Genomic DNA, 14,725 nt, shown 5'->3' with positions numbered 1-14,725 from the left:
TGCTTTGTGAATAACTCTTATTTTCAAAAATTAGGAGTCGTAAAGTAAAGACTGACACACCCATTATTTTTAGGAGTTGCTCCTAAAGTCGCCTGTTAGGAGCTACTTTTAGCCTTAACATTCTTTGTGAATATGGGCCCAGATCCACTGCAATAACCAGAATGTATAGCCCACAGCTGATCTATCAAGAATCAATGAAAACAGACACAACAACCAAATGAGTATTGATGGCAGAGACCTGACATTTGCTCAGAAAATCCTTAAGGGTGTGATTATTGTGTCCCGTGAAAAGTGTGACTTCGCACTGAACACGGTTCCTGTGGCAACAAGTTAGTCTCCATGAAACAGGAGGTTGCTATAATTTTAACGTATGTTGTCCAATCTTTTCCAAATCTGATGTATTTGCTAAGAGTCCATGCCATAACCCATCCACATGCTAGGTAGGAAGTAAAGTCCTTGCCTCCTATCATCAGAAGTGTGAGACAATTGCAGTTTGCTTCACAGACCATGTCTTCTGCAGGTGTCTTCTGGTTGCCTGGAAGCAAGTAGGGTGAGAGGGTCAGTGGTCTGCTTCATATTTTGTAGTTTTTGGCTGGTTGACGTCCACTCTCAGCTGCTCCAGGACCACCCAGAATGCAGAGGACTCCTGCCCTGTGACACAGAACATGTGATGAATACATTTTGGACACCACAATTTTAACTTTTGCATTGCTGGAAGTTATACGTTTGAATTTGTATAGATATTATAAATAATAACTTCAAAGATATTCCCTATAATAAAATAAAATTATAATTAAATCTATCTAGTTGATTGTGACTGTTTATCAATTTACATAACATCCTTATTATGGATGGCTTCCTGCTCTACAACTATGGACCTTGGTTAATGTGCTGATCCAACATTAGTTTATTTCACACGTAAAATATGCAAAAAGTAGAGGCGCTCTATGAAGTACATGGTGCCAGACCCCCCTAGTCTATTCGATGGCCACATCTGGCCCATTCACACGCACATTCATGCAGTGATGGCAAAGGCTGCCATGCCAACCTGCTCATTGGACAAACTATGCTAACCAAAGCATCCCTAGATATTTTATGCTCAGCCATTCACACACATATGGAAAGACAAATGGGAGCAATTTGGGGTTCAGTCTCTTGCCCACAGGCACTTCAACATGCAGCTGAGGATGGAAGCCAAAGTCCCCTCAAAGCACTATATGAATGCAATTTATACAAGCTATCCTGCAGCAAACAAAGTTGTCAGTCCTAATCATAGACACTGTTATAAGTCCACATTTCATCCTCAAAAGGACCCATCCAGTATCTCCTCAATGTTGAGGATCCAAGGCCAGAAACTGAAGGAGCAGACTCCCTGTAGCTCAAACTCACGTACCTCTTCATCATCAGAGGAGATGTACACTGGGAGATCTTCTTTGTCGCTTTTTGTTAAAAGGTGAATACCGTGATTTGCCATGAAACAGGAAGTTGATGTCACTCCATTGTGCTCAAATCTGCCCCAAATGTTATGTCATTTGGTTAGAGTCCCATCCAGAAGACATGAATACACCACTGATCAGTTATAGCCATTGTGCCACCTAGTGGTACTCGGAAAATGCAATTGTTTTAGATGGTCATGTTCTAATCCTAGCCAGATGACTGGCTCCACCTCAAACATGGTTAGTAAACTGTTTAGATCTTGATGATGCTATGTTGTGAATATTTTGAGTTTTTGTTGAATGGCATAGCATGGTGGTGGAGCAATGGTGGAAGTTTTACCATAGAACAGGATATTGCTAGTTCTTCACAGCACATGGTTAAAACTGCCCAGAACTTCTAGAGCCATGTTTACACACCTCCTAGCAGGCTGACCAAATTCACCTCTAATGTGATGAGAAAACCCATAATACCTTGATGGTGGTTTATGACATGAACATCAATAGATTTCATTGGATGATGTTGCTGTGGCTATGTGTTATTCACTGTGAAACAGAAAGTTGTTGCAACATGAGTGTACACTGTCCAGTCTTACCCAAAGTTACCCACATGTTTGATCCCAATCCTGACCATAGCACATCCACATGCTCATTATGAGGTATAGTCATTGTTCCACCTACTGGCAACAGGAGGTAAGCCTTTTGTGACAATTGTTACTTCATTTACATAACATTTCCATGGTACAGTCTGTGCTTGACAAACTTGTTATGGGTGTTTGACCACAGGAAATTACATTGAGCTCCCAGAGACCTGACATATGGGCAATGTGTGGTGATTGGGCCACGGCTGACATGGCCCCAACATAAATGTGGGCTCAAAGTTCAGATCAGTGGATACGGCACTGCTGGTATGGCTTGTGACTGAGAGTAACTGGTCAACATTAGCATCTGTTTAATCCACTCTTAAAACCCGCTTTTATAGGAAGGAATTCATGAATCTTAAATTAAAGTTCAGTGATTTATCGTTTTGCTTACAACTTTTTAATTTATCCCACAATGTTTTATAATCATTGAGTTGTTTATCTAGTTGTTTGTTTGTTTTTTTACCTGCTGTTCGTCATCTGCTGTTTTTCTTGTATTCTCATTGTCTCTGACACACTCTTGTTTAGTAAAGTGCTATATAAAAATGTTTTTATTATTATTAATATTATTATTTCTGAGAATAATGATTTGGGGATATAACCTGTTAAGTATCTTAGGACACACAATCCACCAGATTATGTTTTATTGAATGAATACAAGAAAAATTCCTCAGTATCAATTTTTTTATGGAACTTAGATTCAATGAGCTGTTATTTAATACATCATCGAGGTGTAGCTCGGACCAATCAGCAAGGCATGTTTGCAGTCCCCGCCCGGTCAAGTCACGCCCCTCCTGCTGTTTGGGCTAATCTGATTGATGGGTAGGTTTTCCTCGTTTCTCTTATTGGCCAATACTTTGTCAACGATGTCCGGGAGGTGGGAACCGGGTACCTGCTATTTTCTATCAGCCTGAACCGCTCTGAGCTCAGTTGGACCGGACTGGATATCCTTCTTCTCGTCACTGACTATTGTAGACCAAACCTTAAGGTAGTTGTTTCTGAAATATAATGAAGTTTTACTCGCTGCGTAACGAAGTAAGTTAGCTTGGTGGCGACGTAACAATACAGGGAAGTGTGTTGTTAATGTTCTCTACTCTTATCTCATTTTACATCTCATTGTTCTGCTACATTGCTTAGCCACAGTTTGACTTGATGAAGCTAACATACATTAAGCTAAAATGATTCTTGTTTGGCTTCGAATGAATGAGGATCATCCTAATGTAACGTACGGAGGCCTTTTCTCAAATGCAGTAGTATTTACAGCAGACAGACTCTAAGTTGGTCATTGAGGCCCATTGTGTTAGCAAACTGCGTCCTGTCTTCGTCTTTAACGCTGCCATTTACATAAATAACGTTATGATTCAGAAGTGTACGGTATGTGCTATGTTAACTGTGCATTCCTGGTGTGGCCTGCAGTAAGGCAGACTGTGGCTCTCACCAGTCTCCTCCCCATCATACGATCATCAGATTGTCTACTTATGTAACTTTTGCGGACGTCCTGTATTTTTGGCCCCCAAAATGATAGAAATCCTCAAGTTGTAATGCATTTCTGTCTTGGACCAATCAAAGCTTATGCTGTTTGCTTCACTTTGAGCTACTCACACTTAAGATGATTATAGAGTTTATCAGGTTGAGTAAATGTATGCAGAGCATGAGGGTGGGCGACTTATGGTTCATGTTTTGAAAGAATTCATTCATTGAGTCCGGTGATGTGAAAAGAAGGACTTTAGTCCATGGTGTCTGTGTCACACTTGAAAGCTCAAATGGGTGAACTGATTATACGCTTACTTATTTCTTCAGTCACAAGTTATTATACTGCATCACAGGATGCTAAGGCCAAAGGTGTACGTTTTATTTTGTCAGACCAGTAGTCAAGGAAGATAACTGTAGCAGCAAGTCTTAGTCAGCAGAAGCTTAAAAAAATACTGCTACTGCCGCTACTATTTCTGATATGTTCTCTCGTTTCCCATCTCCCTTTTGATCTAACATTTTTTTAATGTATTAAATCATCCCCTTCAATGTCTGTGTCCCCTGTGTCCACCACCAGGCTCAAGGATGTCTCACAAGATCAAGGCAGGCTCTGTGGTGGAGATGCAGGGAGATGAAATGACCCGCGTCATCTGGGAGCTCATTAAGCAGAAACTCATCCTTCCATACTTGGAGCTTGACATGCACAGGTGAAGACAGTCAATATGATGACCAAAGGGCATGCACTGCACTGTAGATCAACTTTGTCCTTTAGTGACTTTCTGTTTTTTTTTGTTTTTTTTTTAATAATGTGGGACTTTCTTTCACTAGTTTACCTGTTAGAAAAGCCCTTCTGCAGGTTATCCCTTCCCGTAGGCACTATGTTGTCAATTCAGTGTTTGAATTCAAGTTTTGGTGACAGTTCCTGCAGTGCTGGGATTTCTCGTTTGGCTTGTTTATCCTGGTCACCCCCTAAGGAGTGTGAAGAGCAAAATGGCTGATAATTGCATCACACCTTGTGTCTACCTTGGATTCCTCAGAGTCTTATCTCACCTACAAAGTTGTAGGCACACTGTGTAATTGCACAATGTTATGATCTTACCCAAAAGAGAAACGTTTTCCAATCCTTCAGCATTGTTATAATAGCAAGTTAATTTTTAGTTCTATGCATTTTACATGAATAGACTTTTGAATAGACTCCTTTTTATTATTATTATTATTATTATTATTATTTTTTTTTTTTTTTATTAGAGATTTCATTCTACCATGAAATATACTACTTTTATATCATAATTAGCGTGTATATGTGGAACCCAAGTTAACTCATTGAAAAGAGCTGATTGATTCTTTTCTCTTTGCTAGGAGACAAGTTCAGTTCTATTCAGCTTTTTCTTGTGCGTCACATTCTTCGTCACAAATTTACTGGAAAAACTGGGAAGAGTAGAAGTCACCAGTTCATATATCTCATCGGACTATATCTGGAAGATGTTAAAACTTTTCTTTTTCTTTTTAAGTCTTCATTAATAACGTTCTGAAATAGACATATAAGAAATGAGACAACTTGCTTCTTTCTCATATCTGTTGACAGTTGTAAATGAGCTTTACCGATCAGACAGCCAGCAAAGCTTGGGTAATGACACTGGAGTGACAGTGTAATAGTGATTAATTTGTTCTGCTTGAACAAAGATGGATGAAAAAGGACTAACAAGTCAGTGTCCTTCAGCACAAGTTGTATTATTACACCTGACAAGGGGTGAAAACGAATGTGACCACTTGGTTGACAGATAAGAGCTGGAGCCCATCAGTCTTCCTCAACAGTTTACAATCAAATCCCTCAAATCACTGAGGGACTTGCCTATTTATAATCTTTTTTGTGATAAGTGATCAAGAAGATTACAACCAAATAATATTCTAGTGAATACTGTCCATTTTAAGCACAGTCTAATGCAAGGGAATCTTTTTTCCCTTATCTTTTGCATGGACTTTGTTCAGAGTTGCATGTTATTTGCATGACTCTTATATGAATTTCAAGTCCCTAATACAAGGCAATACAAAACATCCCTTTTATTGGATCAAATCTTCGTACTGTGGAGTGGGGACACATTTTTGAACTTAAACTCCTTTTTTCACATAGATATGATGGATGTTTTACACAATCACTTCTTGTTTTTCATCATAAAAGTTAATGATCAATTGAGCAACAGGCATCAAAGTACACATTTGATTCAACATGGTGTAATGACTATTCTGTTGAAATAACAATTTCTCAGTAAACTGGAGAGTCCAGAGCAGATTGTCCAAGGAATGTTCAACTCGTTGAATAAATGATCCAGGTTGAATGAACACAGTTAACCACATGGGAACAATCCAGAGCAACATTCTTGTTGAACCTGAAACCGTTCAGCTTTTTGCTCTGTGGTATGTTTCAGTTTTCGAGTGTCTTATTGTTGTTGCTTGCTATTTGCTGTCGGGGGAAGGGAAGGAACAAAGTGGGTAAAAGGTCATGGCTGCTTTCAAACAACTCCAGTGGATGCAAAATAGCCTAAAAGGCTAATATTTGAAGAGGATTATACTGTATGCACATAGACCTTAGTCTATCTATCTATCTATATCTATATCTATATATGTATATATATATATATATATATATATATATATATATCTATCTATATCTATATCTATATATGTATATATATATATATATATATATATATATATATATATATACACACACATTATAGTTTGTTTTCCTAGTTTGTTCTTGATGCGCAGGCTCTCAATTACAAGTATAACTAGCAGACCAACCTTTTCAGATATCTTGGTAGACGGCCAGGTGTCACTGCACAATTGAATCCTTGTGTCCTTTGTCTATGTTCTGTTGGCTGGTTTTGCAGATCTCCCTCTCACTAAGGCGTATAACAGGAAGTAAAAGAAGGAATTAAAAGAAGAAAAAACGAGCGTGCAGGAACATTTCAGTACTGTGAAGAAAGTGGGTAAAGAGGTTAATCGCTATTCTTGATGCAAACACTGTGTCAGGTAACACAGGAATTGCAGTTAGCTGAGATATGGAGTGAATAAAGCTATGACAACCATTCCTCGAGCTGGAAGCTCTTATTCACTACTCATTCATGTGGTTCATGTCATTTGATACAGGGACTTTGTGCCACATCACAACCATTGTAATTGAATAGTTACAGACTAGCTTCTAGCCAGCTAAAACAGTGGCATATGTTTACTTTCAGGGCTTTGTTTGGTTGTGACATGGCTTCTGTGAAATGGTGAATACTGAAGCGTAAATGATTGCTGTTCTTCTTTAAACACACTGCCTTTGTTTGTGGTGTCCCATGCCTCTGCTGTTGAGATTATAAATGGTCTCTATGTCTGTTCAGTTCATTTCTTCCTCCTTGCATCACTGCCTACTCTCTTACTCACAAGTACACAAATATAAAGAGTCATGTCTATGTATCTTTTTGAGTAGTGTCTGTATTTTTTAGTATCACATATTTGCCAAGTAATGAGAATGAGAAAATCAGCTTGTTTAGATTCTTTTTACTCAGATATTTTCAGATCTCTAACTTTGACAGTATTTTACGTCTTCAGAGCTTTTCATTAACAATGATCCATCATGTTGTTTGGCATATTTAATTAAACAAAACAAAAATATTGAGGTATATTCATATTGTTTAAGTTAAATATTGGAAAAAAAGGATGAATTTAGTATCTCTAGGAAATATAAACACACAATAGATGTGTGTAATCATTGTAATATAGTTTATTTGTTCTAAACTCTATTCTCTTTGTTCTCCCTGCAAAGCTTCGACCTTGGTATGGAGAACCGAGACGCAACAGATGACCGGGTGACGGTTGAGGCGGCAGAGGCAGTCCAGCGTTACAACGTGGGCATCAAGTGTGCAACCATAACGCCAGATGAGAAGCGTGTAGAGGAATTCAAGCTTAAGCAGATGTGGCGCTCGCCCAACGGCACCATCCGCAACATCCTAGGAGGCACGGTGTTCAGGGAGGCCATCATCTGCAAGAACATCCCCCGCCTGGTGCCTGGCTGGATCAAGCCCATCATCATTGGCAGGCACGCCCACGGAGATCAGGTAGACTGTTCACAAGAAGCCACCTGGCAAATTTACTCTGTTGCCCTGAAAATTGAAAAACTGAAAAATGTGTGTTAATGTGAGATACTACTTATGTCCATCATTCAGAAATTGCTAAAATACAATGAAGCTTCATTAGCTGTTTTTGGTTCTGTATTGAATGTTGAATATACCACGCAGGGCTTGAGTAGGGCCATATCGCGACATACAGTCCATAACAGCTGCAGAGCTAAACAGCTAATGAAGCCTGGGCCAACAGCTAAATGCACAGCAGGACTGAGAGTTTCTGTGTAGGGGGACATAAAGTATTACACAATATACAGCATTTTAATGTGACAAAATGTCTTAAGTTTTATGTCTTTTCTGAGTTTTAATTGCAGTTGGCAAACCAGCTGATAGGAGCATTACCACCACCCACTAGACTGTAGCAGTAGAGTGCACAGTGTTGTACACTGATATTTATTATGTTCTTTCTTCACCATGCACTCAGTACACGTTTGACAGTTTCCAGTTTATTACAGTGTATGCATAGTCCAGAAGGATGCTTTCCTATTCTACGGACTGCTTGATTAAACATGTTTACAGAAAATAAATGTATTGAAGTACTACTGATAATAACAAAGTAAAGAAACAACATTTTGATAAGTAAGTAAGTAAGCTTTTACAAATGGCTAAAGTGAACATCAGCTGTATGAGTTTGAAAGAACCCTGATATGAAGTGAACTACGTCAAAGGGGCTGCAGCTAAAAGGAACAACTGTAACAGAGTAGCATTCATATTAGTGTCTTTGTTAGATGATGAGTGAGCTGGTTCAAGCTTCTCTGTGCATAGATAAAGGCTTTCTGTTACTGAAGCATAATTTAAATCCAGTAAACCTCTGTGACAAACTGGCTACTGCCTGCCTGTCAGCTCATGGATGAGCACAGTGAGGGTTATCGGGAGGGTCTCAGTCAATAATTATATTTCATCAGCTGTCCTTTGGACCCTAATGGACTACCTGTACAGGCTGGACAAATTGCAGCAACGTCACAGAACTAAATCATGGGTTAGCTGGTGGCACTGTGCCAAAGTCAACAGCTCCAGCCTCAGAGGGGAGAAATCCAGGTCAAGTGTCAAATGGCTGCTAGTTACATGATATTCCATGTATGTCAGAGGTATACCGTTTTTATACTCTGCTGACATTACTGCATCACTTAACACCACAGGTGTTGACTGCCCAGTCCTGCAGAGGTGTTAATGACAGCCTTTGTAATTTGAACTTTGATCGAACAACATTTTATGGCACAGGGTTCATTCATCTCTGAAGAGGCCTCTGGACTGTGTAGTTTAATTGGTAAAGAGCCTTGTTGTCTTTCTAGTGTTAACCTTTTGTCTTTCACAATGTTCTCCCCACAGTACAAAGCTACAGACTTTGTGGTCCCAGGGTCTGGAAAAGTGGAGATGATCTACACTCCCGCAAATGGGGAGCCAGTTAAATATGTCATCTATGAGTTTGAGGGTAAGAACACAGCCGCCAGATGTATCATCATGCTTCCAGCCTATCCACACAAGTGGGTCTTTCAAGATACCCAACAATTCTTAACAGTACACATTTAATATGGTTGATACACCTCTCAGGTGCGCAGATAAACACACATCAGAGATTAAGAAACCACTCAAAAATAAAAATCATTATCTACTCACCCCCATTCCAATGATGATCTCTAAAAAGTCTTGTTGTCCACATTCAGAGAGCTTCATGGTATAACATTTCCACATTTGCTTAAACAACAGAAGTAGCTGGGAAATGTTGCTCGAAGCCCAAACTGATTTGAAATGATGTTCTTGACTCTCTTTCTCAAGCCAAAATCTGTAGCGACAAAACTTAACTATCAACTGAATTTATATAATGTATGTTAAAAATCTGTCTGAAGTGGCTGTATGAGCTTGTAGGCTGTAAGTCTCAGGCTTTTATGTCAAGTATCATAACAGGTGTAATGGATGTCAGTCAATATAACTAAGCTGGACTTGCATCAGAAATAAAAAAACGTTTCATTGTGTCCACATTATAAGATTGGGCATATCTTTTTTTTCAATTTTGTTGTAACTCACATCCTGTGGTTTTATCACTCAGAGCCAAACACTGAAATAGGTTGAGTAATGACGAGGCAACAGGGATTTCTTTCTTTCTCAGTGTTTGTCTCTGTTCAATAGAAACATTGTTATGCTGGTTGTCATACTATACTAGTATAATAAAATACTGAACAAACAATAAAACACAAATAAAAAAGTTTGCACAATCTGCACGTGTCTGTTCAGGCACAGGTGGTGTTGCCATGGGGATGTACAATACAGATAAGTCCATCAGGGACTTTGCCCACAGCTCATTCCAGATGGGTCTGACCAAAGGCTGGCCTCTGTACCTGAGCACCAAGAACACCATCCTGAAGAAGTACGATGGTCGCTTCAAAGACATCTTTCAGGAGATCTACGAGAAGTAAGGACTTTCCAGTCCATGCAGACACATGCACACTCTGCCTCTCTCAGCCACAAATACACACACGTGTATAGCAGGTGTAATTAACAACTTGTTTTCCACCCTCACATCTTCAGAGAATACCGTGCTCAGTTTGAGGCCAAAGGCATCTGGTATGAGCACCGTCTGATAGATGACATGGTGGCCCAAGCCATGAAGTCTGAGGGAGGCTTCATTTGGGCCTGCAAGAACTACGACGGAGACGTACAGTCTGACTCTGTAGCACAAGGTTTGTAGAGACGGAACATTTCATTCAGAGCAACATTCCTAATAATACGATCTCTGCAAAATTATATTATTTTGAAAGACTGCTGATTTTTCTATCTCAGCTTCAAAGTTGATCTGTTGTTGATGTGGTTTTGTGTGACTCTGTTTAGGCTACGGCTCCCTGGGTATGATGACCAGTGTGCTAATCTGTCCTGATGGACGCACAGTGGAGTCTGAGGCTGCCCATGGCACAGTGACCCGCCACTACAGACAACACCAGCAGGGAAAAGAGACCTCAACCAATCCCATAGGTAAACGATGCATAGACTGAGCATTTATCAACTACACAAACTTAACTATCATCTGAATTTATATTACAAACATTGTGTGTCATAGACCATATTTGCTTTAATACAGTACATTCTGTCCTTACACTGGGTGTTTGTGTACTGTAGCCTCCATCTTTGCGTGGACACGAGGCTTGCTCCACAGGGCGAAGCTGGACAAAAATGCTGAGCTGAAAGTGTTTGCTGAGGCACTAGAGGCCGTCTGCATCGAGACCATCGAGGCTGGCTTCATGACCAAGGATTTAGCAATCTGCATCAAAGGCCTGCCAAAGTACGTCTCTTCATTATGTAACACTCAGTATACTGTATGTCACAATACAGTCAATGTGTATTGCTTTGTACCTTGTATGATTCTGCATCAGGTCCAACAGTGTCCCTACTGTGGATTAAGAATGGATTTATTGTTCGGTGGAGGATGTGACCCCACTATCTCAAGTCTAGCTGCATCTGCATACAATATCAGGCAGTTTGTTCCCCTTAATATGAGGCTCATGTTCTGGTGTTTACACTCTTTTATTCACTTTGTGGTTAAAAGTGGGGAGATTAAAGATTGTGATTGTACAATTATGGAATTAGATTTGTGCCAAAAGAAACAAAAAAAACTTCTTAAATGTCAAACAAAAACAGGAATTTGAGAGAACATAAAACTCATTTCAAAAATAAAACTTCGAACTTGCAATCAAATATTTTGTCAAATAGTGTAAAATATTGGTCTTTTACTCTTCTAATAATGCATCATTTTGTCTACGGTTCCCACTGCTGGTCTGTCTCTGCTCAGACTTTTGCACTGACTCTCAGCTTTGTGGTCTCTCTGCAGCTCTGTCTCGTTTGTGCTCTCTGACTTTTTGTTTGCAGTTTTGGCACAAACCTCTCGGGTGGGCAAGCTTTTTCAGCAGAGCATCCCCATTGGCTAATTCGTTTTTGACTGACACCGCTCAGTACCTATGTGTAGATAGCTAGCGCGCTAAATGACCCCGGCTTTAAAACAGAGAGAAGGGATGACGATGACGACAATGACAGTGAAGAACAATATATGTGTGGAATAACTACTTACATTTTGTTAGTTTTCCTTGTTGTGAGCTGTTACTGTTGTTCTTCACTGTCGTCGTCATCTTCTTTTTCTCTCCGTTCCAGGGTTGTTTAGAGCACTAGCTACCAACACATAGGTACTGAGCTGTGTCAGTCAAAAAACAATTAGCCAACGGGAGCGCTCAGCTGAAAAGGCCCGCCTACCCGAGAGGTTTTTACCAAAATCGCAAACAAAAAGTCAGGGAGCAAACGAAACAGAGCTGCAGAGAGACCGCAAAGCTGAGAGTCAGCGCAAAAGTCTGAGCAGAGAGAGAAGCAGAGGGAACCGTAAATAAAAGAATGCATTATAAGAAGAGTAAAAGACCAATATTTTACACTATTTGACAAATTATTTGATTGCAATTTCTAAGTTTTATTTTTGAAATTAGTTTTATGTTCTCTCAAATTCCTTTTTGTTTGACATTTAAGAAGTTTTGTTTCTTTTGGCACAAATCTAATTCCATACACAATCACATGTAGTCTGATGAAAAATCCTGGTTTTACTTTTTGTACATGCCTTTTTGTAGAGTGTACAGTGCTCTCTTTAAAAATGTAGGCTTCAACAAAAAAGGCAATGTGGTGTGCCTCACATTTTGCACCCTGCAAAAGTTGTTCTGTCTGATGATGCAACATTGTTAGATCCTGCTATATGTGCAGTGGAAACCCAGCTGTCACATTCAATACCTGCTTAATTAATTTCTGTGCTCTCAACTCTTTGAACTCCTTTCTTCTGTCTGCAGTGTGACACGCGCTGACTACTTGAACACCTTTGAGTTCCTGGATAAACTGGCAGAGAACCTGAATATTAAGCTAACCAGCCAGCCCAAGCTGTGAACTCACCTCTCAGCCTCAGCAGTTTAACACAGACACACAAACATACATTTAAACACATGCTCATTCACACACAGACATCTATACACCTACTGGAATGAACACTGGAGCAGAAAGGAGTGTGCCCAATATCTCCAGGAGATCCAGTTACCCTAAATGGACTGAAACAAGTCACTCCCTGACTAAGGCGCTTATCAAGCAGGGTGCCTTGGCAAGAAGTAAGGAGGATGGATCAGTTCAGGGCATCATCCCTGTTAATGCATTACTAATAAACAGCCTTACTTGTGCCAGTGAAAACTCTCTCCTGTACGGACACTGGACAGATGACCCGATGGCTCAGTGATCTTTTTAACCCTAATTGCACTAGGTCCCCTGAACTGAGCGTGTAGTGCGTTGTCAGTATTTGTTGGTGATCTTTGGTATACAGGGGTCAGAATGAGGGAGACTCTACAACCTTACTGCCTTATTTGTTTTGTGTCAAAGTCATCAGTTGATTCTGGTCATCTATTGTGTCTTGTAATGTTTTAACAATACCTCAAGCAACATTTTATCATTAAGTGCCACCATAGCCTGTATTTTACTAATGAAACCTGTCAGCAGCACGACAGTGCATACCATTAGAGTTTACTGTTAAGTAGTATTACTTAACATAGATACATACTATGTGGACTGAAATTAAAATTTATAGCATTCAAACAAGGGGACTGACTCCTGTACACAACTTGTATACTAATACTAGCAAGATCAAAACACATTCCTTTGATATATTTTTTTTTACTCTTATCACTAAACTAGTCAAGGTTGTTAAAGAGTGTATTTATTTGTCTATCCTGTGTGTGTGCGTGTGTGTATTAACATCCAGTTATGTTAATAATGTATATCCTGCCATAAGATTCTTCATCAAATTGTCTCTTGCTTTGTGCCCGACATTATGTCTGTCAAATTCTGATGTCATGACTCAAAATAAATTAGGTTTTAAAGAAATATGGGTGTCATTCTTTGAGCAGGACTGACTTCATATGATGTTTTCAGTTAAAATTATACAATTGAGAATAAAAATAAGTAACTCATTATGAAGTGTATGTGTAGGAGCTATTTGTTGTTTTTAATTGAAAAACTACAAGGAGTTGCATTTAAGTCAAGCAGGATGCAATCAAAGCGCATCATTTAAGCCACAAAAATAAACAGGTGTATGTGATGACAGGGGCGCCAAGGAGTCATTGTTTTAAACTGCATGAATGCATGATCTAAGAAGTGCTGACACACTTGAATGAAATTAATAGAAAGAAAATCTAAGTTGTTTGTTTTATTTAAAGAAAGGTTGTTTATTTTGTTCTTGAAACACCTTGGATTCCACGTGTTTTGGTGCATGTATCAAAATATTAGTATTTATATTTTCATTTGGGGGGCGGCTGTAGCTCAGTGGGTAGAGCAGGTCGACTAGCGATCGAAAGGTCGCTAGTTCAAATCCCAGCTCAGGGCAAGGCTGAGCTGCATGTCGAAGTGTCCTTGAGCAAGATACTGAACCCCACATTGCTCATCAGTGAGGGCCCTGCGATGAGCTGGCGACTTGTCCAGGGAGTACCCTGCCCTCGCCCTGAGACAAGGCTGGGATTGGCTCCAGCAGCAACACCCTGTGACCCCATGGAAAGGGATAAGCGGTTATGGACAATGACATGACATGACATTTTCATTTGGCATAATGCCATATGACCATTAATCACAATTCATCACCATTCATCAATCCCCCATCCCACCCCAGACCTGTCAACAACAAGTGCTGTGGAGGAAGCCTGTTGAAACAAATCCATCCTGGTACGTCTCTTGTCCTTAAACAGAGGACTGAAAACCTTGACAGCATGCTGTGGCCATTTAGGGCTGGAACTAAAATTATTCCATAAAGTATTTGTTTTGAAAAATGTCTTAAGATTTCTCCCAAAGTCCAAAACCCAAAGACACTCATCTCACAGACGTATGAATGATAGATGACCTGCAGAGGTTGGTTTCTGATTTAAAATAAAGCAAATGATTAACTGATTATCAGAACAGTTCATTATCACCCACTTGACTAATCAGCTAAGGGTGCTGTACCCTTGTGTTGTACCAATAT

At 39.7% G+C, this 14,725-nt stretch overlaps 2 protein-coding genes across 3 annotated transcripts in view; one reads left to right on the top strand and one right to left on the bottom strand.

The window, feature by feature from the left end:
* kcnh3 (potassium voltage-gated channel, subfamily H (eag-related), member 3) overlaps nucleotides 1-7,345 on the bottom strand; it is a 162,905-nt gene extending 155,560 nt beyond the window's left edge. Inside the window, exons 1-2 of the mRNA XM_037109334.1 lie at nucleotides 6,347-7,345; nucleotides 507-651 (exon numbers count right to left, since the gene is read on the bottom strand). The gene's annotated coding sequence lies outside the window, so the exon portion shown is untranslated. The remainder of the gene's footprint in view (nucleotides 1-506; nucleotides 652-6,346) is intronic.
* Nucleotides 2,925-13,599, top strand: idh1 (isocitrate dehydrogenase (NADP(+)) 1). Of its 2 annotated transcripts, none has more exons than XM_037109335.1 (9): nucleotides 2,925-3,062; nucleotides 4,122-4,251; nucleotides 7,356-7,647; nucleotides 9,043-9,145; nucleotides 9,946-10,123; nucleotides 10,240-10,391; nucleotides 10,540-10,680; nucleotides 10,825-10,987; nucleotides 12,525-13,599. In XM_037109335.1, the coding sequence occupies exons 2-9, from the start codon at nucleotides 4,130-4,132 to the stop codon at nucleotides 12,616-12,618; spliced, it is 1,245 nt and encodes a 414-aa protein (XP_036965230.1). In that variant the 5' UTR covers nucleotides 2,925-3,062; nucleotides 4,122-4,129; the 3' UTR covers nucleotides 12,619-13,599. The 2 variants fall into 2 exon arrangements, with proteins under 2 accessions (XP_036965230.1, XP_036965231.1); XM_037109336.1 differs by lacking the exon at nucleotides 2,925-3,062 and adding an exon at nucleotides 3,091-3,109.
* Nucleotides 13,600-14,725: the final 1,126 nt, after the last annotated feature.

This window comes from Acanthopagrus latus, chromosome 9 (genome assembly GCF_904848185.1).
Source record: "Acanthopagrus latus isolate v.2019 chromosome 9, fAcaLat1.1, whole genome shotgun sequence".
Lineage (NCBI taxonomy): Eukaryota > Metazoa > Chordata > Actinopteri > Spariformes > Sparidae > Acanthopagrus > Acanthopagrus latus.
This window is presented reverse-complemented; position numbering and strand designations above follow the sequence as displayed.

Excerpts from the sequence above, each read along its gene's own strand:
- idh1 (XM_037109335.1), top strand. The coding sequence starts at position 4,130 with ATGTCTCACAAGATCAAGGCAGGCTCTGTGGTGGAGATGCAGGGAGAT. Across the intron at positions 4,252-7,355 it reads TTGGAGCTTGACATGCACAG|CTTCGACCTTGGTATGGAGA; the intron begins GTGAAGACAGTC and ends CTCCCTGCAAAG. Across the intron at positions 7,648-9,042 it reads GGCACGCCCACGGAGATCAG|TACAAAGCTACAGACTTTGT; the intron begins GTAGACTGTTCA and ends TTCTCCCCACAG.